Source organism: Hemiscyllium ocellatum, chromosome 39, assembly GCF_020745735.1.
Source record: "Hemiscyllium ocellatum isolate sHemOce1 chromosome 39, sHemOce1.pat.X.cur, whole genome shotgun sequence".
Lineage (NCBI taxonomy): Eukaryota > Metazoa > Chordata > Chondrichthyes > Orectolobiformes > Hemiscylliidae > Hemiscyllium > Hemiscyllium ocellatum.
In genome coordinates this window covers 24,641,344-24,665,334 of record NC_083439.1, presented here as the reverse complement: position 1 = coordinate 24,665,334, position 23,991 = coordinate 24,641,344, and the positions used below count along the sequence as shown (strand labels likewise).

The window sequence follows — 23,991 nt, the reverse complement described above, 5'->3', positions numbered from 1 at the left end:
TGGAGGCACTGGATACTGCAGAGCCTATGGGCCCTGACAACATTTCTGAATAGTCCTGAACATGTGTGCTACAGAACCTGCTGCTCGGCTAGACCAGTTATGACACTGGTATATACCTGGCACTGTAGAAAATGACCCAGGAATGTCCTGTTCATGCAAAGCAAGGCAAATACAACCTGGCAATTATTGTTCCATCTAACGTTTACTCTCAATCGTCCATAAACAGATGGTTGGAGTCATTAATAATGCCATCAAGCAGCATTTGCTGAGGAATAACTTGCTCGTTGATGTTCGCTTTGGATACCAACATGGCCGCACAGCCAGTTACCTCTGCTGGCATTCATTGGCAACCACAGCCATCCATCTGGCTCTGTTACTGTTTGTTCCATGTTTATTACATCTTTCTAATTACACTCAATAACTCAATTTTCGCCTGGTGACTTGTTTCCTCGCTATACAACAACCTTTAGAAACAAAAAGATTTTTGGTGTGGGGTAGTCCTATGTCAAATAGTTGAATTTAAGCTACTCAACTTCTGTCTTCTGACTTTGAAGCTAATAATAAACATTTATTCACACAACTTATTAAGAACATTGTTTGCTAGCTTGTATCAAATTAAAATTTTGGGACTTTTTAGACAGAAATAAATAAAGTCTCAAGCTTCTTTGAATTATACATACTTGTGCAGTGCATTTGTGACTTCCTTTTCTATGATGAGAGCCATGCCTTGCTTCTACAGTGTATGCTTGACATAGTGGCTGGAATATGTACTTTACTGCCCTGCTAAATAGTTTTGGGTTCTTAGCAATTTAAGCTTGGTAGTGCTGCTGCAGCCCTCTCAGTCAAGATTTGAATTAGCAGAAGCTATGCGCATTGCATTGCCTCACATTAACTTTGAGCAGAATGCAAAGTGATTGCCCAGTGACTTGCAGGTGGTTCGATAGACCAATTGTGAACTTGTTGTTGAAGAGCTGAGTACCTGACACTGCATTAACATTGAAATGCTGCTGTTATTCTAGCGATACTTACATTTGGAGAGTCACTTTACCTGTTCAGGACACAATAATGAATCGGGTGGACACCAGAGTCCAAGAATTGTGTGCAGCTATGAATCTCATGTTGCAACAGTACCATTATTTCACCTGAGGATAATTGAGATAATAACAGAAGATGATGTGCCTTGGGGCAGATCAGCTTATTTGTCCACACCTCAAGTTTTCAGCTTCAGTTCACACTGTATCAGATTATCATTCTCTTTCTCCCTGTTGGTCTACGTTTCTCCAGCAGTCCTTCAGTCACCTGCTTCAGCAGGATCACATGCCTTAGCACGTAGCAAGTCCAACCTTGTTGCTTTTCCTTGATGATGTGCACTAATGGTTTTCCTTCCTCCACCATCCTGAGAACTTCACGGTTTGTAATTTCTCTCTGACTGAGCCACTCCATCCTGCTCCTTAAGCACATTTCACAACTTTCTGGCCTTTTGGTGTCCACTCTTCTCAATCTCGTGTGACAAGATATCCACAGAAACATGAAATCCACACAAATGAACATTGTATTTTAAAAGCTGTAAATCGGATCATTACTGAAAATATGTCAAGTTTGGGGGAGGTGCAGGAATGTTTCTCAGGTGGTGTCTCAGAATGGGTGAAATCCGATGAAGCTGTGATGAAGAGTCAGCAGACTGGAAATGCTAACTCCACTTTGTTCCTAGTAACCATTTGCTATCCAGACAAGTAGCAGCACAGAGAATAGCCTGTACAGAATGATCCACAATCAATGTGATTTGTGTGTTGGATTCATTGAAAGCAATCGAATCGTGTAGTTTAACATGACTCAATGTAGAGACGTGAGGAACTATGAAAACAAATAGATTGGGTGAGTTAACCAACAACACACAGGGACATAAGTAGAGCCTCTTCAAAGCTTTGTGTATTAAGTACATTTGGAACTAAACAGGTCAGAATGAACGAGTTTGATCCTAAATCAATTAAAAATCAAATTTAAAAGGAAGATTAAAGATAATTTACCTCTCCAATTCCTACAGGAATAAAGGGAAGTGGCAAGTCAGAAAATGCAACAATATGTTGGGAAGTTGCACAGACAGATCATTGCTTTTCAGTGAGAGAAAATTAATGGTGGTATCGAAAAATGCCTTCGACTGTGATGGGCTCAAGACTTGGCACTCACAAGAAGTAATGATTTTGAATACTTCTCTCCCAGAAGTGTATACGTGGGAAGACGTAGGAAATATGTCTTTTCTGAATAGAGGGAACATTTACAAATCAAAGATTTTAGCGTAAACAATATGCGAGGATTTAGTGGATGGATGCTCTTTGCCCCAGACTCTGGGGAGCTGAGAAGTTAGTGAGACGTAAACTCATCTGTCCATATTCAACACAAATACCAATGTAAATGAAGGCAATTAGAAGATTTATTTGTCTTGCTTCCACATACCTCCTATATTTTGCGACAATGACAGGTTGCACATTTCCATGTGTAACAAAGATATTTTAAATGAACAGGCATTTAATAATTTGACAGAGTATTATGGCTGGCAATTCCTTAACATGTGTACATTACATAATGAATGTTGGTAGGTGATCTGATTGAGGGATTTGGGATTTCTATTGCTTCTAATTGAATGATGTCTGCATTCGCCTCAGTGACTCTTCACGGCCTGTGTGTGATAGGGGAGGTGATGGTGTAGTCACTGGGCTAGTAACCCAGAATACCAAGTTTAACTCTCTGGGAATATGGGTTCAAATCTCACCATGCAGAAATTTGAATTCAATAAAGTTGATTGAAAGAAAGACCCATTTGACTCACACTCCTCTTGGAGGGGAGGAAGTCTCCAGACTGTCAGCAATGGCTCTGGTAATTTGTCCTCTAGGCAATAAAGGATTAAACAGTACCCCAGTCAGTGAACCCTGCATCTCATGAACAATTCTTTTACAAAGAGCTTGTTCTACAAATATAAGCAGTCATTCTTTTTTCCTTTTTCAGAAATCCCAGAGGATGAAGCTCAATACTTGATTGAACGCCTTCGAAGTATAAATGCACAACTGGAAACCGAGCAGGTATCCATATTCTATCAGAATAGTGGTCACAGTGTTTTAAATTTGGAAGCATGCATTTACATAATTCCTTATGTTTCTGTGCATGAAAAGAAAGAAGTGATACGTAATTTATAATAACTGTGGAATGGACTGTGCTAAGATTCCAAATCTATGTGTCTTAAGGCTGACTTACATAGCACCAGGAAAACAAAGAGCTGAGCTTGTGTGTGATTGTGTTGTCTAGAAATTGTAATTGCTTTGTCAGCTGCTGGCCTTTTTGCCAATGCAGAGTAAGGTCTGTACCAGTGAGTGACAAGGAAACCCTCACCAGCTTCTGTTTCCATGGATTGTCAAAGTGGCAGTATTATTATCCAAGTCTCTGGGGAAAATCTCTCCTTAGAGAGGTCTCAGTACCTCCCGAGAGTGCAGAGCCACTCAGTGCATATGCCAATTAGCTCTTGCATTGTGGTCATGATTGTCAGGGTAAGCATGCTGCAGTGCAAAAATAGCTGTAATATCTAATCACCTGCATTGACTTTTGGCTGCTCTGTTTTATTAATTTGAAGCTCACTGGTGCATCTTAATGCCAACAAATACTTCCTGAAGATATCAGATTTAGCAGCATTATAATAAGTAATTGAGAAAAGTTTCTGACCTATTGTTGTAAAATCAGAAGCTGCTTGCCACTTGTCTTTTCGAGCCCCTTCTCTCTCAACTCCCCTGTTCAATACATTTTATTTTCCATCTTTATGTCTTGCCTGTTTTCGAGTTGAATGTTTCCATGAGCCTGTGACAATGGATGGTACCAAATTTCATTCAGGGGGTTCACCATTAGCACTTGTCCTTTTGAATAGAATGGCCAGATTAAATACTCCCCACCCCCCAAACACCCCCACCCCTTTCAAGCTACACAAGCATAAAACATTCAAGCAGATAATGTGAAAATATCCTAGTGCAAAAGTGCTGTGTCACTAATTAACATTTGCTTTATGTACTCAGTGTATGGTGGTATTTTATTTCAGTGGTGATTAATTCATTGCAGGAATTGGTTTTTAATAATTATCATGGCCTGATATTTCAGCAACCTGCTGATCTGAGGCATGTCGTTTCATTTATATCTCTCTCACTCTCTGCATACTGATTGGATCTTTAGAACATCTCTCACAATGGGGTAGACTTACTTCTTTCATGCCAAAGTGTACAGCATCACCCAGACAAATACCAGAGAGGAAAATCAGACAGAATGATCAAACACTGTAACACTGCTCTGCTCCTTGCAAATTCCATTTCTGAGTAGGATTGCAGAAGAGTGTAATCACTGTTAATGTTACCCAGCCTTCTTTCGATCTGCTTGTTCCATCTTTCTGGTCACCTCAAAATTGAAAAGACTGCTAGACCACGAATGAAGAATGAAGGCTTAAGAATGTTTGAATTATTTTTATGAATAAAGTACAATCAAAGTCCCTGCTACAGACATCACATTGGCCTCCTTGAGAGTGAATCTGAGGAAAGCGACTGGCCCTTTTGGAGTCCCTGGCCGTGCACTCAGATCTTGTGCAGACCAGCTGGTGGGAGCGTTTGCTGACATCTTTAACCTCTCCTTGCTAAAATCTGAAGTTCCCCACCTACTTAAAGAAGTCCACTATTGTCCCAGTATCAAAGAAAACACATGCAGTGTGCCTCAGTGACTCCACCTGATCCATAATCCTGAAATGCTTCGAGAGATCCATCATGGCCTACATCAACTCTAGCCTCCCAACCTGCCTCGATCCCTTGCAATTTGCCGACCGGCAAAACATGTTCACAGCTGACGCCATTTCCCTCGCCCTATACTCCTGGCTTGAACATCTGGACAATAAGGATACCTACATCAGGCCCCTACTTAGTGACTACAGACCTGCCTTCAACACTATAATCCCAATCAAACTAATCTCCAAACTCTGAGACCTTGTTCTTGGCTCTGCTCTCTGCAACTGGATCCCCAGCTTCCTGACCCCTGGACCGCAATCAGTGAAGAGAGACAACAGCACCTCCTCCACAATAACACTCAGCACCAGTGCCCCACAAGGATGTATACTCAGCCCCCTACTATAGTCCCTGTACACTCTTGACTGTATGGTCAGATTTTGTACAAACACCATTTACAAGTTCACTGATGACACCACCATCGAGGGTTGGATAGCAAACAATAATGTCTCAGAACACAGGAAGGAGATAGAATGCTTGGTATCGTGATGCAATGAAAACAGCCTCTCCCTCAACGTCAGCAAAACTAAAGAGCTGATCATTGACTTCAGGAAGAAAAGACAAGAACATGCCCCTATCTACATCGATTGGGCTGAGATGGAGAAAGTCAAGAGCATCAAGTCCCTGGAAACAATGATAACCAACAATCTGTCCTGGATTTCCCATGTAGACTTGATGGACAAGAAGGCACAACAACACCTCCTCTTCCTTGGGAAGCTGAGGAAATTTGTCACGTCCAGAAGGACCCTCACCAACTTTTACAGATTACCATAGAAAGCATACTATCCTGGTGCATAATAGCCTGGTATGGCAACTGCTTTGCCCAGGGCCATAAGAAACAACGGGAAGTTTTGTACACGGCCCAGACCATCATGAAAGCCAACCTCTCATCTGCGGACTACACTGACACTTGTTGATGTGGAAAGACTGCCAACGTCATCACAGATCCTCCCCCCCCCGCAGTAGTACTCTCTTGCAACCTCTTCTGTTAGACAGAAGCGTAAACATACACACACCAACAGGTTCAAGAACAGCTTCTTCCCTACTGATATCAAACTGCCGAATGGACCTCTAATTTTAAATCTAATGTTGATCTTTCTTTTGTGCACCTTTTGTGCAACTGTAACCTTTTATGCCTCGCTCTGTCTAAATATCCTATGATCTGTATGTCCTTGTATGTTTATGATTTGCCTGCACTGCTTGCAGATCAAAATCTTTCACTGTACTTAGGTAGATATGACAATAAGAAATCCAATTAAGTCTTCCAACTGTTATTTGGAAACAATGCATAAAATAGAAAATTTTACAGTCATACTTTATCACTTTAACCCAAACCAGTAATCCCTTAGTTTTGTGCTGCCTAAGGTTTGGCTCTCCAATAATCTCTCTGTAACTTGTAGTCGTGTGTTTTCATTTTCTCTTGCTTACAGGATCCTCCCATTTTCATGTTGTCTGACATCATTCTTTCTCCCCTTCTTAGTTTATGTCCCAATAATCTTCAATCATCTCCTTCTGCAGGTTCTCTTGCCTTAGAATATAACCCATTCTAACCTGTGGTTTTGTTAGTGATATCCATTCACAATCTTCCTCCCTCCTGCAACATCCTGAGAACCCCTTTATTTCTCTTGGGCTCTGATCTGTTCCATCTTTCTCCAGAAGCGCATTTCACAATAATCAGGTGTTATGGACCATAGCAAACCCCCTTAAAATATTCAAAATGTAGTCACAATCCTAATGTTTTCTTATTTTAAAGGTAAATATAAGGTATTGCATTCTAGATGCAATTCAATTGATCAAACTACCTGACATAAAGTAAAAGACGGTTTATTCAGCCACTATAGTTAAAGTACAACAAAAGAAAAAAGGAGTTTGAATAACTTAATTCTATTGGAAAACTTAACCAAATAATGGATACAGCACCTGTCACTAATTAACTGTTCCCATATGGTAACATCCCATAAACACACCTTTGGCAAAAATTTAGAAAACGGGTTGTCTCATGTGCAACTCCCAAAGAATTCCCAGCTTTTGTCTGTTACCGAGAGAGGGAAAAAAATAGCTTCCACTTCTTTCAGACCCTAAAACCAACTGCTGAAAGCTAAACTAAAGTTCCTGGTTCTGTGGGAGTTTGACCACACTCACTCAAGCTGCTTCTATTGTTCCAAATGTTTAAAACTCAAGGACTTACTCGCTGTTTATTCTAGTGGTTCTGGCAGACTGCACTTCACCTCTGCCTTAAAACCTCTCTTCAAGAGAAAAGGACAAAATAGCCTCTCTCAACCATAGCCTATGGATGTCCACTGTTCTTTAAACACAGTTAGAGCTTAGACCTCTACATAAGGTGCAGTTAAATAACAATCCTAAAAAAATATTCTTACAATCTCTGCTCATTTGTATATGGAGGAATGCTTAATGTTGGAGAATACATAATTTGCCATTGCTGTACTAGCTCTGGTTTCTTTATATCATATTCTGATAGGATGCTTCCCAGAAACTTCAATTCTGAGGTCTGTTCCACCTTCCAATCTCTTATTTTGACTTGTGCTTTCCCACTGTTGTTTCTTAAAATCTTAATTTCTTTAATTTTTTTCTGTAATAATTTTCATTAATTTAGTTCCATTAATTTGCCCCTGGAAGATATTAATGGATAGTATGAATGAAGTAGTGAGAGCATACTCAATTTGTCGTGTAGAAGAGGTATTTCCATTGTAGAATTCAGTGTAGTTAAATTAGTATACTGTAAATTGGCCAATTGTTCAAAATGAATACTGAGCAATTGTTGCGATCTGTATTTGTCCTGAGCTTGTACAGAAAATTTAATTAATTCCTGAGCTCGTGTGGAAAATTTAAAAACATTTTGTACCGTCTAAACAGAGCCGATAATATAAACAAGATGCATTCATTTTGCGAATAGTCTTTATAACTAACAACTGCACTTTTTATTTATGCAATAATAAATGTTGTTTTGGCATGAGTTAATTTATCTAGTTTGCACAATATCATGGTACCAGAGACTGCAGTTGTGCATAATTCTTTAGTCCCCATTTATATCTTATTGTTAAGATGAAACTGTGCATATGTGCATATAGTATTGAAGTAAGCTTATGTGCTATTTATGGACCTATTCTACAAACTGTTGCTATCTGTTGTCCGTCACTAAACAAGTTTGCAATCTCTGTGTCTGATTCGAACATGTATTTTAGCTTCCAAAACTCTGTGTCCACCATCAGAATGTAGGCTTTTCCTAAATCCATATGTTGCTGAAAACCTCATTCCCAATCTTTGATGCCTGTGCACTTTAATATTCTAATGCTCCCTTGCATGGTATTCCAACTTGCAGTACCCTGCAAAATTCAGCTCACTCATAAAACTGCTACCAGCATCCTACCTTGCACCATGTTCCATTTATCCATCAATTTCTATGCAGATTGGCTTACATTGGCTGGCAGTTTGGAAATTTCTAAAATTAAAAGTTCTCATTTAAGTGTCCAAATGCCTCCCAAGGTCTTGCACCTGCACCTTCCTCTGCGTGAGCCACTGGGAACTCTTTGCTCCTCCAACGTTGGCCTCTTCTCCTTGCCTTATTTCCATTATCACACCCTTTATCAACTGTCCTTCTACCTGCAGAGACCGCAAGCTCTGAAGCTCTCTTCCTCAAATCTTGTCTCTTCCATCAAAATACTTCTGAAAACTGTCCTCTTGGCCCAGTATTTTGGTCACCTCTCTTAATATGTCATTGTGGTTCAGTGTGAAAACCTACCTGTGAAACACTTTGTAAGATCCCAGTGTGGTAAAACAATTGTTCATGTAAGTGTAATATAAGAAAACTGTCAGAATCACATCATTTTTAACCCAACATTGCCTTTCAGCCTCCATTTGGCTAATAGCAGTTTAACAATTCTTTTGATGAGGTGCATTTGTAATAACTTTGCAAGGGCATTCTGCAATCATTCCTAATTTGTTTAGAGCCAGGTGTTATAGAGAAGTGCTTTCAAAATGTTGTCCCTGCTTTTGCACTTGTCTATGCCAGGCAATAGGGCAGTCTTCCATTTTGGCAAAATATTCCATCCTCGTTCAAGAAATGTAGAGCATCGTCAAAGTTTGAAAATGTGTTGCTGGAAAGGTGCAGCAGGTCAGGCAGCATCCAAGGAGCAGGAGAATCGACGTTTTGGGCATGAGCCCTTCTTCAGGAATGTGAAGCCCTTCTTCACAATCCTGAAGAAGGGCTCACGCCCGAAACGTCGATTCTCCTGCTCCTTGGATGCTGCCTGGCCTGCTGCGCCTTTCCAGCAACACATTTTCAGCTCTGATCTCCAGCATCTGCAGTCCTCACTTTCTCCCATCATCAAATTTTGCTTGGAGCCTTTCAATCTCTGAAGAAAGTTTTCTGCTACAAGATGACAAGATTTCATTTCTATCACAGGATATGTTTATGATGTCTGTGAGCAAGGGTGAAACCAGTGTAGATAACAATATAGTCTTATCCAGCCTTGGTGTTATATTTCTCTACTTGTATGAATATTATTGCTAAAGTACAGGAAAACCTTCTTATAATGAATTTGGGAGAACTAGCTAAGTAGTTGTCAGTAGTAGTCAACAGTAGTGATGTCCCAGTGGTATTTATTGTCGGGGTTTAATCTGACAGATAATATTCTGGTTGACTTTGGTTCAAATCCCCACATAGCAGATGATGGAATTGGAATGTGATGCAAATCTTGAATTAAGAGTCTAACGATGATTGTGAATCCGGTATCAGTTGTTAGAAACAGCCCTCTGGCTCATTAATGTCTTTTAGGGAAGGGAACTCCCATCCTTACCTGGTCTGGCCTACATGGACTCCAGACCCACAGTAAAGTGGTAGACTCTTAGCTGCCCTCTGGGGATGGGCAATAATTGCCGAGCTGCCTCCATCCTCAAATGTATGAAAGAAAATCTCTTGAAATTGCATGGAGAGATAACACCATAAGCATGCTTTCACAAGTTCATCTGAAATTATATTATTTGTTATTCAAGAGGAGTTGCTCAAACAATTAAAATATGACGAAGGGGAATTTCTGACACATTTCCATGCCCATTATTCTGCAGTGTAATTTCATGGGCATCAGAAAACTGCAAATGTAATCCTAAAACATGTAGCTGAAGCCAGGTTTGTTTTTTATGATAGAGTCATTGATTCAATAGAGATGTTACAGCCGAAACAGACCCTTCGATTTAACTCGTCCATGCTGACCAAATATCCCGACCCAATCTAGTACAACCTGCCAGCACCTGGCCCATATCCCTCCAAACCCTTCCTATTCATATACTGATCCCGATGCCTTTTAAATGTTGCAATTGTACCAGCCTCCACCACTTCCTCTGGCAGCTCATTCCATGCACGTTCCACCCTCTGCCTGAAAAAGTTGCCCCTTGGGTCTCTTTTATCTCTTTCCCGTCTCACCTTAAACCTATGCCCTCTAGTTCTGGAATCCCCCACCCCAGGGAAAAGACTTTGTCTATATATCCTAGCCATGCCCCTCATGATTTAAAAATTTCTATACGATCACCCCTCAGCCTCTGACACTCCAGGGAAAACAGCCCTAGCCTATTCAACCTCTTCATATGGCTCAAATCCTCCAATCCTGGCAATATCCTTGTAAATCTTTTCTGAATCCTTCCAAGTTTCACAACGTCTTCCCAATATTTGTTTAGTTGAATTTATGAAGATGCTTCAATGTAGTTGAAGGAATTTCTTTTTTTCCCCCCAGGAAACCAATGGAAATGATATCCAATCAAAAAGTTCTCCTGGTCAGGTCAAGTTATCTTTACCTGTCCTTGGACGTTGTAAGTATATTGCAATAGATAAATAAAAATCATTGAGAAAACCATACTATTAGGGTTCTTCGATTAAAAGTCAAAATGTTTTGGGAGGTTTTGAACATATCAAAATTTTTCACACTTCTGAACTGCGGTAGCTATTCCTATGTCATCCATTAGCAAACAAGGTCTCTCCAATTAAAAGTCAAAATATTTCAGGAAATTTTGTGTCAACCGAACTTCAGTTGAATAAATTTTATAATATCTGATGAATTCTGCTACCAAAATGATGATTGCTAACTTGAACGGTTTGTTTAATCTGGCTGTCTTATTGTTCCAGCTTTTACTGAGTGTATGATAAACTTGGATATACCTGAATTAATGATTTCTACAAGCTGTTCCTTCATTATATGGCATATCAAATTAACAGAAAACAGTTAAAGACATTTCATGATATGATTTTAATTATATAAAATTAATTTTTAAATAATTAATGGTCAGAGTCTCTCCACATACATTTGTGGGCATTCTTTAATTTGGAGGTGACAAAGGCTTGGTGCTATGTTTTAATAATTAAATATTTTGCAGGACATTATATTGCCTTTGAGCCAGCAATTCTGCCACAAGCCTGCAGAGGGCATTACAGTATTGCATTTAGTTGTGTCAGTATCTGCCTTATCCCACGCAAAATGCTCGTTGGAACTTTTTAGATTTTGATCTCAACTGATGATTTGGGGGTGGACTTAAAGGGACTCTGCCGGGTGACTGAATAAATATTGTATTTTTGTTTTGTTGGCATTCTGCTATGGCTTTTCTACAATGAATTGGAGGGCGTGTGTGCCTCTGCTCTTAAGCATAAATTCTGCCCGTTAAGTTGCTGCCTTTGCATTTGGCTGGCACCCTATCCAATCAATCTCTGCACAGATTGTGAGCACAGTGGCCTGTGATCAAGTTTATATACACTACCAAAAAAAAGTATGTATCTACTGCTCTGTAGCAAACAAGTATTTTAAATGCCTGAAGATACTTTATATATTAAAGAAAGTTTATTCACAATATTTTTCACTTTTTTGTGTTAAGTAGCAGAACAGGTTTGATGGTCTGAACTGATACAGTTGGTTAGAAAGAGGAAGGGAGAGCAGCGTAATGTTCAGAGGAAGGCACAAGTTGAGGCAATAAGTATTAACGTAAGACTTGAATACATAGGGGCTCAGGTAGTTAGGAGGAGAAGAAAAATCAAAGAAAACACAGAAACTACAATGAGAGACAGAAGGATAAACTTTGAGAGAATTCATTTTTTGGTGGGGAATGGAGAAGAAAGGACAAGTGATGGGCTTTCCTACTGACAAGACCCTGTTGTTTGAGGGGAAGGGAGGTAAATTTGCTGAAAGGTTTTCCCAAGCCAGTGATGGAAAGGGCAAGCTAAAGTTCTTGGAGAAAGTGAGGCCTGCAGATGATGTTTTTTATATGCTGTGGGTGGGCAGGGGGTGGGGGCAGATCTTTTTTCCCACAAAAACATATGTATTTTCCCCACAGTCTCTCAGATTGAATTGAAGTTATGATGGAAGATTGGGAGAAACAATTTGGGATTTTACCCCATACGCGCTTCTAAAATCTATACTAGTCCACCCCCTGCCCAGCACTCAAATAAAAATGTGTTGTACAGTCTTTTCAAAACCTGCTGTAAACAACTTGCTCATTTTTATATCCTCAGGCTCGAGTTTTAACACCACATTCAAGTGTAGGTCAATGTAACGACAGCAAGTAAACTCACAAATCCGGTTCCAATCCAATTCCCACGTACAATAAACCAATGCAGAGAGTGAGATTATCAAGGAGGATGTCTCATACCGCCGAGTCCCATATAAAAGTTGCAACCTGAGGGGTTGGATTGTTTAAAAAAAAATTGATGGATGCTCCTGCCACTCCACCCAACTGAGTATTCATCCTTTACAGCGAAAATAAAAGCAGATTGCCAAATTTTCACAAACTGGCTTCAAAAGGAAGTCTGTGATGGATATAAGCTCGGATATGCTCAACAACGTCTAGCAGAAGCAACAGAAGTTATGGTACATGACATCACTTGACTCTGAGAGGAGAAAGTGAGGACTGCAGGTGCTGGAGATCAGAGTTGAGAGTGTGGTGCTAGAAAAGCACAGAAGGTCAGGCAGCATCCAATGAGCAGGAAAATCAACGTTTCGGGCATAAGCCCTTCCTGATGAAAGTCGATTTTCCTGCTCTTCGGATGCTGCCCGACTGCTGTGCTTTTCCAGCACCACACACTCGAAGCTATAATTCTTGTTTGATAATACAGTTCATTAGAAAGCAGGCAACACCCAGACACTATAAAACATCACAGGTAAACAGTTGTATGTTTATGATTACAATGAAGGATATTTCTTGTGAAAATCTGTCCAAAAATAAAAAGCTTTGCTGCTAAGAGGATGTAAACACAAAAGCAATCAAATCCGATAAAAGCTAAAGGGAAGCAGGCAACATGTAGTAGTGAGGAGGATTAAATGTTAATCTAGACAAATGCAACCTGAGTGCCAGGTGGACTTGTTTTCTGGATGCTGCTGCTGAGAATGAGGATACCTGCTGAGTTTCCTCAGAACTCTCTGGTTTTATACCTGAATGGTTTGCTTTTTCTTCTTTATCTGCCCCACACTCAGCAAAAATGTTGTTCTGCCTTTTCCTTTGCTCTCCTGAGTGCAGTAACTGCTGTTAACGACTTCCATTACTTGGCTAGCTAGATAGCAGGAGAGTGGAATCCTTTTTAGTTGTGATAAATCACAGAGTTGATGTGTAAACGAGAGATCAGTTGCCCCTGCACCATGGGGAAACCTGCAATTCTTATAGAGCTACTGTGTTACTTCACTAATTGTTGTGTGATGAGGCAGATGAAATGTAATTGCAGCTCATTGAATAGAAAGCCACCATGACCTCTCTTACACGATAGTGAACAGTAAATTAAGATGTATCATGTATCCCCAAAGCCAGAAGGGAAGGAGCTAGATGCAAAATGGTCTTCAAGCCCTAAATGGTCTAAGTATAGATTTGGAAAATTCCTATTCTGGTTTAACTAGATCTTGCTGAATAAATAATATCAGGTTTATTGTGTTACTGCAACTATTTACAAATTAGTTCACAATGATTACAATCTACATTGCTACAGAGACTGCTAGAAGCACACCAGGTCTGACTCCTGCAAGATCCTTCTTTATTCTGGCCAGGTTCCCAAGATAATATGAGGTGCTTCCTCTACTCAATCAAGTATTAACCTTTCTGAGACTGTTTTAGACCAGTATGCAACATTGCCCCCAAGTCTTCGTTTCCTCGTAATAATTACATTGTTATACATTTGTTTATATACTTACATTAACCACTCATCCATTTACCCCCCCGCCCCAATCACCTTCGCTCTACAAATTCAGAAGGTTTCATTTTTCCCCTGAGATTATTTGTGGGAACTTGAAAGAATGCTCATTTTTGTGTGGAAGATTATTCAATTGATATCTGCAGTTCCTCCTTGAACTGTAAGACTGTTAACTTTGTGCATTTATATCTGATTTATTTCTATCAGACAGCGCTGTGATACTTGCTCCCGTGTCTAACTTACTTATTGATATAAACGTCTGAGAAAATGTTTGGTCAGGGTCACTGATATTCCATAGGAATAGAATTTTTCTTCTATTAGAGACTGTTCAACCTCATTTATCTCTTTGTGTGGCTAGTTCTTGAATCTTTTGCTTTTCTGTAACTGTGTCCTGCTTTGACGCATTTTCTGAAGGTTACCTATTTGCTTATGATAAAAGTATTCTGTTTTAAAAACCAGGCATTGTCTGCATCCATGAGATTTTTTTCTACAGTGTTTGCAAAGATGTTTTAGTGTCAGGTTCTGTCCTTTGATTGTTTTGGTGTATATGGTTTTTATTTTGTGATTTTGCAGCTTACAAGGTGAACAGATTCTTCGGATTAATCTGTTTTAATACTGGACATCTGTTTCATTCACCACCTGAATGGCTTTCCTGCAAGTTGGGTCTTCTTTGGACTGTAATAAATCTGACAAAGGCTCATCAGTATAGGCTAAAACAATCCGGTTTCATGAATTCTGATTTTATGGCAACGTGGTTGGATTTCTCCACTGTCCTGTAGAGAAGGAGTTATAGAGTTATACAGAAAGGAAACAGACCCCTTGCTTCAACTCATGCATGCCAACTGATCAAGCCCCATTGCCAGCATTTGGCCCATATCCCTCTAACCCTTCCTATTCATATATCCATCCAGATGCCTTTTAAATGTTGTAATTATACCAGCCTTCATCACTTCCTCTGACAGCTTGTCTCATACATGCACTATCCTCTGCATGAAAAAGTTGCCTCTCAAGTCCGTTTTAAATCTTTGCCCCTCACCTTAAGCCTACGCCCTGTAGCTTTAGACCAGTTTTAGACCCCTAAGTGTGGAATATTTATTCAGCATGTGAGATGAAGGAAATTGTTAGCTGGAGAGTTCAGCTTCAAAGTGGCATTGCTGACATCAAATGAGCGTTACAAACCAATTGTCACTTGATTTCTCTACTCTGTATGCTTTAGGCCCACCTGACTCAGCTGCCTTGCTGTGACCTGCTGGTGACTTGCTGTTGTAAACAGATAACTAGAACATCCTTAGAAAACAGCAGGGGTCCTTGTGGAAGTGTGCAGATAGCGATCTGATTATAAGGTTAGTCAGAGATCTGAATGGGGGTCAGGTGGGAGGGGAGGAGGGTAGCAGTGACAGCTTCACCATCCAGCTTGATCTACCAGTGGGTGAATCATGGGTCAGAGGAAGTCAAGAGGGAGCAGTGCAGCTTGGGACCTCAGGGGAAAAGCTTTGGGTACCTGTTTTTCAAGTTAATTTTCCTTTAATTTGTTCTGTCAGGTACTTAATGCACGATAAGTAACAAGCTGTTGTCAAGCTTTACATGGCTTAATAAGATGCCAAAATGGTGGCTGGGGAGCAGGTACACAATTTCACCACTTGCACCACTTGCATTACTGGGCAGGGAAAAACAATTGGTGTCCTTTAACATTGACAGAATCAGGTGTTCTTCATTTAGCATAAACAAATAAAGAACCTAGCAGCCTGTTTCATGGGTCTATTTCGATACTTATCTGCCTTTATTGGCTGCACTCAGGAAAGTGCCCTGAGTTACAGGTAGCACAAAGTAAGTAAGTGCCCTCACTGATGGCGGAATTGGGAGGAGTTCCTCTATGCCCCACTTTAAATGGTGCCTCCAGTCCATGCCTTTGATGTAACTCCTGAAATGCCTGACTCTCAATCTCCTTCCGTTTGCAATTTCTCCCTTTCTTTGCTCTAATAACCTTCCTGTGTGACTTCACTCCCAGCCCAGTATTAACTCCAGTCCTTGAGTTATATCTTTCCTCTATAGCTCTGCAATCCACAGCTGGATCTCTAGAACAATTTAGTTGAATGTGGCTGTGATTCCAGTGGTCTGGTTTCTAAGCTGTTGTCTACAGCCCACACAGGTGAAGAGTGTAATGTCACACTAGTTCTATGATAAGATCTGATATCAAGTACTTCAGGTCTCATCATCCTTAACCAAGTAATCAACAATTCAGAATTTTTAGATGATCATATCTGAGGTTTGTCCAACTATTTGGGCTACAGTGGACACCTTATTAGGTGGTCTTTGAGTTTGACAGCTGATTATACAGTCTACTGTCTTGTCATTCAATATAGTTACACGTATCAGCGATGACTAATGCCTTTGGAAATTACTGTTAGGATTCCTGTGATGTTTCTGAGTGTAGAGCATGGATTTGAAGAATGTTGCATTTTACATTAAGTTCCAGTTTCACGATCACTCCTACTTCCTTGCAGCACTCTCAGACAGCACTCGTGAAGACTTCCGTTGGGACTATCAAAGCTGCAGTCATAATTCATCAACAAAAGCTGGAAATGGACAGTTGATGCATCGTTCTGGGTTAGTGGACCTGTACTCCAAAACCAAAGAAAGACTGTTACCAGTGAGAGAACTAAGGTAGTAAATTTATTCATTTCAAAAATATTTTTAAATCATATGTAAACTGAGAAATATTTACATTTTGGAAAGTTTGTTTGGTATTATCTAGATGTCTTTACCTTAATAGTGAGTGGTTCATTATGGTGATAATCTATTATAGTGATAGCATCAGAGTGGTTTTAGTTTGACGTCTAGTTTCTTTAGATGACTCCTGTGGGATTTTACCAAAAATTAAGCAAGTTGCCTGCGAACTGGTGGATGTTAGTCATTAATCTCCAGTTGCAGAGATGGTTTTGGGGATGTTCAATAGGATTAATTCTTGCTCCCTACGAAGTGGAAAAAAAATTGTTTTAGGAAGAATTCTGCTTTATGGTAGCCAGAAATAGTAATATATCTGAGGATTAGGACTTTTTTTAGAATAAATAAAACTGCGAAGTTGATGAGGGAAGAAAGAGTAGATTATGAACGCTATATTGCAAACAACATAACAATGGACAGTAAAAGCTTCTACAGCTACTTAACAGGAAACATTTGACTGTGACATATGTGGCTAATTAAAAGAAGATTCAAGGAAGTTTGTAATGGGAAATAGAGAAATGGCACAGCAGCTAAATTGTTTTTCACTGAGTAAGATGCAAGAAATCTCTCAGAATTAGAGATCCAAGTGACTGAGTAGAATTAAGAGTTGAAGAAAGTTAGTATTAGTTAGGAGGTTGGACTGGATATATTAATGATGCTCAAACTTAATCAGATCTTGCAAATTTAACCCCACTGTTTAAGGAAGGAGTAAGGGAGAAAATGGGGAACTACAGACCTATCATCATATATGACTAGTGGGGATAATGTTTCAAGCAGTCATGAAGGAAGTGGTAAATACACATTTGAATAAGAATGTCCTGATTGGACATGGTCAGCGTGGATTTGCGAATAGGAAATAATTTTTGACAAATGTGTTGGCAGTTTTTTTGAGGGTGTCATGAACAAGATTGATAAAAAGAGGAGTCACTAGTTGTATATAGAGTTGGATTGTCAGAAGATTTTGATAAGGTGGTACAGTGGCTCAGTGGTTAGCACTGCTGTCTAACAGGGACATGGGTTTGATTCCACCCTCTGGCAACTGAAAGAGCGGAGTTTGCTTGTTCTCCCAGTATCTACTCTGGGTGCTCCGGTTTTTCCCCACAGTCGAAAGATGTGCAGGTTAGGTGGTTTGGCTATGCTAAGTTGTCCATAGTATCTAGGAATGTGCAAGACTAATATTCCAAAAGGGGCCCAACCAATGTCTTAAACAGCCGCAACATAACCTCTCAATGCCTATACTCGATGGACTGACTGATAAAGGCAAGCACAGCAAACGCTTTCTTCACTATCCTGTCTACCTGCAACTCCATTTTCAAGGAACTATGAACCTGCACTCCAAGGTCTTTGTTCAGCAACACGCCCCAGGACCTTCCCATTAAGTGTGATATTCCATCTTGACCAGTCATAAAGCCTGTCCAAATCCTCCTGAAAATGTTCCACATTTTCCCTCACAATACACATTCCTTAGCTTTGTATCATCGATAAATCTGGAAATATTACACTTGGTCTTCATACCCAAATCATTGATATATATTATGTACAGCTGAAATCCTAAGTACTGGTCTTTGTATTACACCACGTATTCCAGCCAGCAAATGAAAGAATAACTCATTTATTCCTGCAATCCCTAATCCATCCCAATAAATTATGCAAATCTCTTAAATATATTGGAAATTTTCAATTAAGTTTTGTTCAGAAGAATGATGTCTCAAAGTTTGGAATGCAAGGGATGTTTTACTTTAAAGAATTATGATAATTAATTATCATTAATAATGTGTATGTATATTTTCAGCTGACTTAAATGGTGAATGATTACCAAATCAAGCATATAAACAAATAAGGACTAAAACGATTAAAACTTATAGCACAATAAAATAATCTGTTTGTTTTCAATGTTCTCTGAAATAAAGCAAGTTCCTACTAAATTAGATTTCGGTTAATGTTTTCTAAAGTAGATCAGAATTTGTCTCCACAAGGATTGTGCAGTAGTCACTCTAATCAGTATTCTCACGGACAGGTACGTCTTCAACAGGTAGACTGGTGACGGCAAAGTGAAGTATATTTTTCCTCTTCTGCCCACCTTGGACTGGCAGCTGTGTCCTTCAGAAATCAGCAAGTGATAATGACATGGAGCCACTGTTGGTGATAAACATTGAAAACCCCTCACCCAGAGTACAGACTTACCTCTTGCCATCCTCCATGTTTCCTCCTCAATGCTGTTCTTGAACCTTTTTTCTTAAGCTTTCCTTGTTGAATTCTCTCACTGTGCTGAAGTTGCACTGCACCCAGATCCCCCAGACTAGGCTTGTGCTTTCCTCTGTCCTCCCTGGTTTATGCACTGACTCTCAAAAAAACTCTGAAAAAATACACTGCTATGCTTTCGCCAATCACTGCTTAAGCTAAAGTTATTCAGGATGATTCTGCAACTTTAATGCCTGGCTTTATTAAATAGCACTTATCCTACAGCTCAGCACTGGTTCATTGCACAGAAATGTCTTCAGTGGATCTGGTTGGTTCAAACACAAACAAGTACAGAGCAAAACAACGCCTCTATCTGTCCCTCCAGCGGTGATTTCCAGTGTAGTGCTTGCAAGCCAAATACTGGCCTAATGTAAAATGTCAATGCAGACTATAAACTAGCTGTTTTTTTTCTTCTTTCTTGATCTGTCCATTGATGTGATAGCAGAATCTGTCAACCATTTAGAAATTCTGGCATCACACCAGCCAGTGCAGCATCTCGATTTTACTGGATCCATTGCCTCCAGAGAATACTGGCACAGGCTGCCTCTGGTGGTTCACTGTTCAGCACTGAGAGGCTACAAGGCTGATACAGGCCCAGCTCCAGTACAGCAGAACCTAAATTCATGCCATAGTCTTTGTTATTACAATCAGAAGATGCAATATTCCCATACTAGCTGCTTCTCAACCCTGCCTTGACTGAGGCGTGGTGACCCTCATGCTTAATCACCTCCAGTCATCTCTCTTGAGGGAGAGAGCAGCCCTGTGGTCTTCTGGGACTTCGCACACTTTACCGTTTACAATTAGTAGAAAATGGCAGTTATGTCAAAACTGGCTAAGGCAAGATTTAGAGTTGGGCCTGTCCCAAATCTGACCGTTAAAGGAAACCAGGGAGAAATGTATAAGCAGGATCAGTGTCGCAGTCCAACACCCCCCCCTATTTTAATGACACTTGCTGCCATATTTAAGGAGTTAAAGATCCCAAAAGAACTTTGACAGTGACTGAGGCGAGGTAAGCGTGCGAGGTACGTGAGGGCTTGGTTTGGCATGTGGACAGATAGGAGGGCAATGAGCCAGATGGATATAATGCCAGTGTAGGTCAGTTGGTCAGGTTGGTCCTGAGTGAGCTGAGGAACATCCAATCCAGTGGGACCAGGGTGTGGTCAGGTCCAGTCGAGTCAGTCTGGGCTGGGCTGGGGATTTAGGTGCTGGTGGGAAGGGTAACGAGTCAGGGGGAGATAGTTGTCTTTACAGGTGGCATTAGGGGTTGGGGTGGTGTATTTGGGGGTCCATTGTGGAGTTGGAAGTTCCATTTGAGTAGGTTTTTAATCCTTCAACCCTGCTGGGGTAGCTATTAAGCTGAAGTGAGTCAGAATCTTTTAAATTCTCTGACTTTTTAATAGACTTTCTCCAGATGGTGAAGAAATTCATAGGGTTCCAGATTTTAAAAAAAACTGCTCATCAGAGAATTAAGATTGATGAGCAGTTTCCAACAGAGCCAGATTCTGTTTAGTCCCAATGTGTAGCTCCAGCCAGCTCTGTTCCACCAACTCTCTGACTGTTGGAATATCTGAGCTGTAAACCCGATATTCAGTCGTGTCTCTTATTGTTTACTGCGTGTCATAGGTCAAAGAGTGTTCTTTAAGAGTTAATGATGACAGATTCTTTAAAGGAGGAATAAACCTTCTTAACAATCAGCAGTTAACGTGGAGCTTGGAAGATGTATTTAAATATTTTAGGGTTGTAAGCCACAGCTGGAACTGATGTGGGCAGAAGGGAAGGAGGACAGTAGTAAAGGTGACAGCTGCTCATAGCGGAATATTCTCGTCTGGGCAGCTGCCAACTTTGCTTTTAATTGGGTCTTTGAGCCAGAGGCAGGTGTGTAGTTGCTGACTGTCAGACTGGTTTGATGGCAGCGAGTGAGCTGTGCTGCCAAGCAAGAATCAGATTGGCTTTGTGCTAAGGAGCTGCCCGGGAATGATTTGTTCTTTTTATGGAGCCGCGTTACCCAGGCTTGCTTTGCTGGAGAGCTTGGGAGTTGTTCTGCTGAGTGAGAGTGATCCCTTCATAGTGGTTTCGTTTCGATCAAATGGGAATGATTTGTGCATTTAATGCTCAGGAGTTGTTTGTAGCGGCATAATTAAATGCATTTATTGTAATGAAACAGCTGCAAGTAAATGGGGAAGGACTTTGGAGAAGAATGAACATAAACCAAAGACCGCTTTGGCCAGGACTCTGTCTTTAGTGAATGATTAGGGTTATTTGACTCATAAAACTTTATGGGAAATACAAAATCCTTTAAAGACCCCATACTATAGGAAATGTGCTAACAAGAGTGAGAGTAATCATTATTCTTATGTAAGTCAGAGTGAACACTGATAGGCTATTTGAATACAGAGCTGTCAAATCCGATGACCATTGCTGGGAGTGTTTGCAGGCAGGAGGGAAAGTTGAGTTGAAACCATAATTGAATCAGCCGCAATCTTATTGAATGATTAAGCAGATTGAAGGGGCTGAATGGCCTCCTGTTGCTCCTGTTTCTTAAGTTGTTATGAGTGGTAATCAGGAGCTATAACTTTTTCTATCCTCCCGCTCCTCCCTGATCTAGAGGAATTGAGGTGAGTGCAAAACTGAGGCATCCTGTAGTCTCAGTCTTTGGTTATACATTTATCTGCAACCTATGAGTCATGTGATGATGCTGTGACTTTAAGAAGTTATTTTGTCCTGGTTTTGTTTGAAGAGAGATTTTAAGACAGAGATGAACCCTCTTAAATCCAATATTGAAGTAAACAGGTTGTGAGGACTTTCTTTGAAAAGTTGTAACAATAGAAGCAGCATGAAAGGGTGTGGTCAAACTCCCACAGAACTGGGATCTTTAGTTTAGCTTTCAGCAGAAGCTGCTGGGGTTATTGAAAAACTGCCATATCTCTCTTTGCTACAGCTGATATCCGGAGCTCTGTCTCTCTCAGAATTGTCTTTTGATGTTCTTTCCTCCTGGATTGGAGAACTGCATGTGAGATAATCTGTTTTCTGAACTTGCGTTATGCCAAGGCTGTGTCTATGAGATGTTACTATATTGAAACAGTTAATTAATAATAGTTACTGTATCTATTATTCTGTTATGGTTTTCCAATAGAGTTAAGGTATTCCAATTACTTTCCTCTTTTGTTGTGTTTTAACTATAGTAGATGAATAAAGTGTGTTTTGCTTTAAATCTGGCAGTTTGATCAATTGAATTCCAATCAAATTGGAATGTAACACTTATGTTTATGTTAACACTTAAACATTTATGTTTAAAATAAGAAAAATTATGGTCTGGACTGTCTTCTGAATATTTTGAGGGGTTTGGTCTGCTCCATAACACTCAAAACAAATCATTATGCTCCAACTTGGTGAAAGTACTGAGTCATGGTGAATGGTGGGTCACCTCAACCAGTGAGGCTTGAAGGTTAAGAAACTAAGGAATGATGAAGAAAGAGGGTAGATTAGAATGGGTGAATTCATCAGATCAGATTCAGGAATAAATATCATGGAAAGAAATTAATTTATTAGGATGAGCAAAAGACAAAGGAAATTTTAGATTAGACTTACAGTGTGGAAACAGGCCCTTCGGCCCAACAAGTCCACACCGACCCGCCGAAGCGAAACCCACCCATACCCTTACATTTACCCCTTACCTAACACTACGGGCAATTTAGCATGGCCAATTCACCTGACCCGCACATCTTTGGACTGTGGGAGGAAACCGGAGCACCCGGAGGAAACCCACGCAGACACAGGGAGAACGTGCAAACTCCACACAGTCAGTCGCCTGAGTCGGGAATTGAACCCGGGTCTCAGGCGCTGTGAGGCAGCAGTGCTAACCACTGTGCCACCGTGCCGCCCAAAATGTGGAAAAAAAACACTAAAATTAAAACATTTCAATATCTGCTGAAAATGTTGACCAAAAGGAATGAGGTTTTAAATTACTTTGTTTAATTTCTGGGTTGCAGAGGCCGATTGGCACCGCAGTTAGCAATCCTGATGCTGATAAAATGGTACATGTACCATTAATTTCCAGAAATAACTTGCTGTGGAAAGTTTAATGGAAAATTAACGAGAAAATCAAGCAAGTTTTTAAAAATGATGATGTGCCACTTTTGTGAAGCTGGTTGAACAATTAATAGAGAATTTTAAGATTGACAAATCAAAGTGTTGTTGCATAGATTTTGGAAAGGCACGATACCTTTAGGACAGTTGAATGGGTTCAGGAAATGTGACACCCTCATAAAAGATCTCCACCTTACTTTCAATCAGTTAAGTTGTCAGTCAGTGAGTTGACCTGTGTCTGTCAGCCATTAGTATAAGGACTGAATCCAGTTGTGAAAACGAATTCTGAGGAAGGGTCACCGGACCCGAAACGTTAACTCTGATTTCTCTTCACAGTTGCGACCAGACCTGCTGAGCTTTTCCAGCAATTTCAGTTTTTGTTTCTGACTCTGGCTGTAGTGTACATCTGCCAAGTCATGTGTAAAGTTAATATGCCAATGTGATTCCTTGTTATATACTCAACAGAACTATTTTATTAGACTGCAAAGGGAAAAGGGAGACATCATATTGCACAGATCTCAAATATCTGTATGACAGCTCGATTGCATCATAGTGTGTGGCACCCGAATTAAAAGTTTTCTATCTTACTCTCATAATCAGTTAAACAATAGTCGGTTGGTTAGTCAGCCAGTCAACTGTGTAGACACTGTAACAGCAAAAGCAACCATTGAAGCCAGACCTTATACTAATAGAACACCTCAGAGTTGCACATGTGGATAAGTTGGTAATAAATTTTCAGCTGTCTGCCTCAATAAGAACCCGAGTCTGTGTGGTATTGGTTAAATGGCTTAACATTGAGAAAATTGCAGTAAATTTCTTCATCATCTAAACAAAGTGTGGGGTTGAAAGTGTTAGCTGGTAACCAACATGTCACCCCCACTGCCAAGGTAATTCCCCCAATCAGTTGTCAATCTGTTTGCAATCTGGCTAGCTCATCAAGGCTTGCTCCTTCCATGGGGTCCTAAA

At 40.2% G+C, this 23,991-nt stretch overlaps 1 protein-coding gene across 2 annotated transcripts in view; it reads left to right on the top strand.

The window, feature by feature from the left end:
* Nucleotides 1–23,991, top strand: part of LOC132834396 (protein unc-13 homolog A-like) — a 575,505-nt gene that overhangs the window by 76,179 nt on the left and 475,335 nt on the right. For both annotated transcript variants that reach the window (XM_060853271.1, XM_060853270.1), the window contains exons 6-8: nt 3,004–3,077; nt 10,550–10,625; nt 16,479–16,638. In XM_060853271.1, coding sequence (XP_060709254.1) covers nt 3,004–3,077; nt 10,550–10,625; nt 16,479–16,638 — 310 coding nt within the window. The remainder of the gene's footprint in view (nt 1–3,003; nt 3,078–10,549; nt 10,626–16,478; nt 16,639–23,991) is intronic.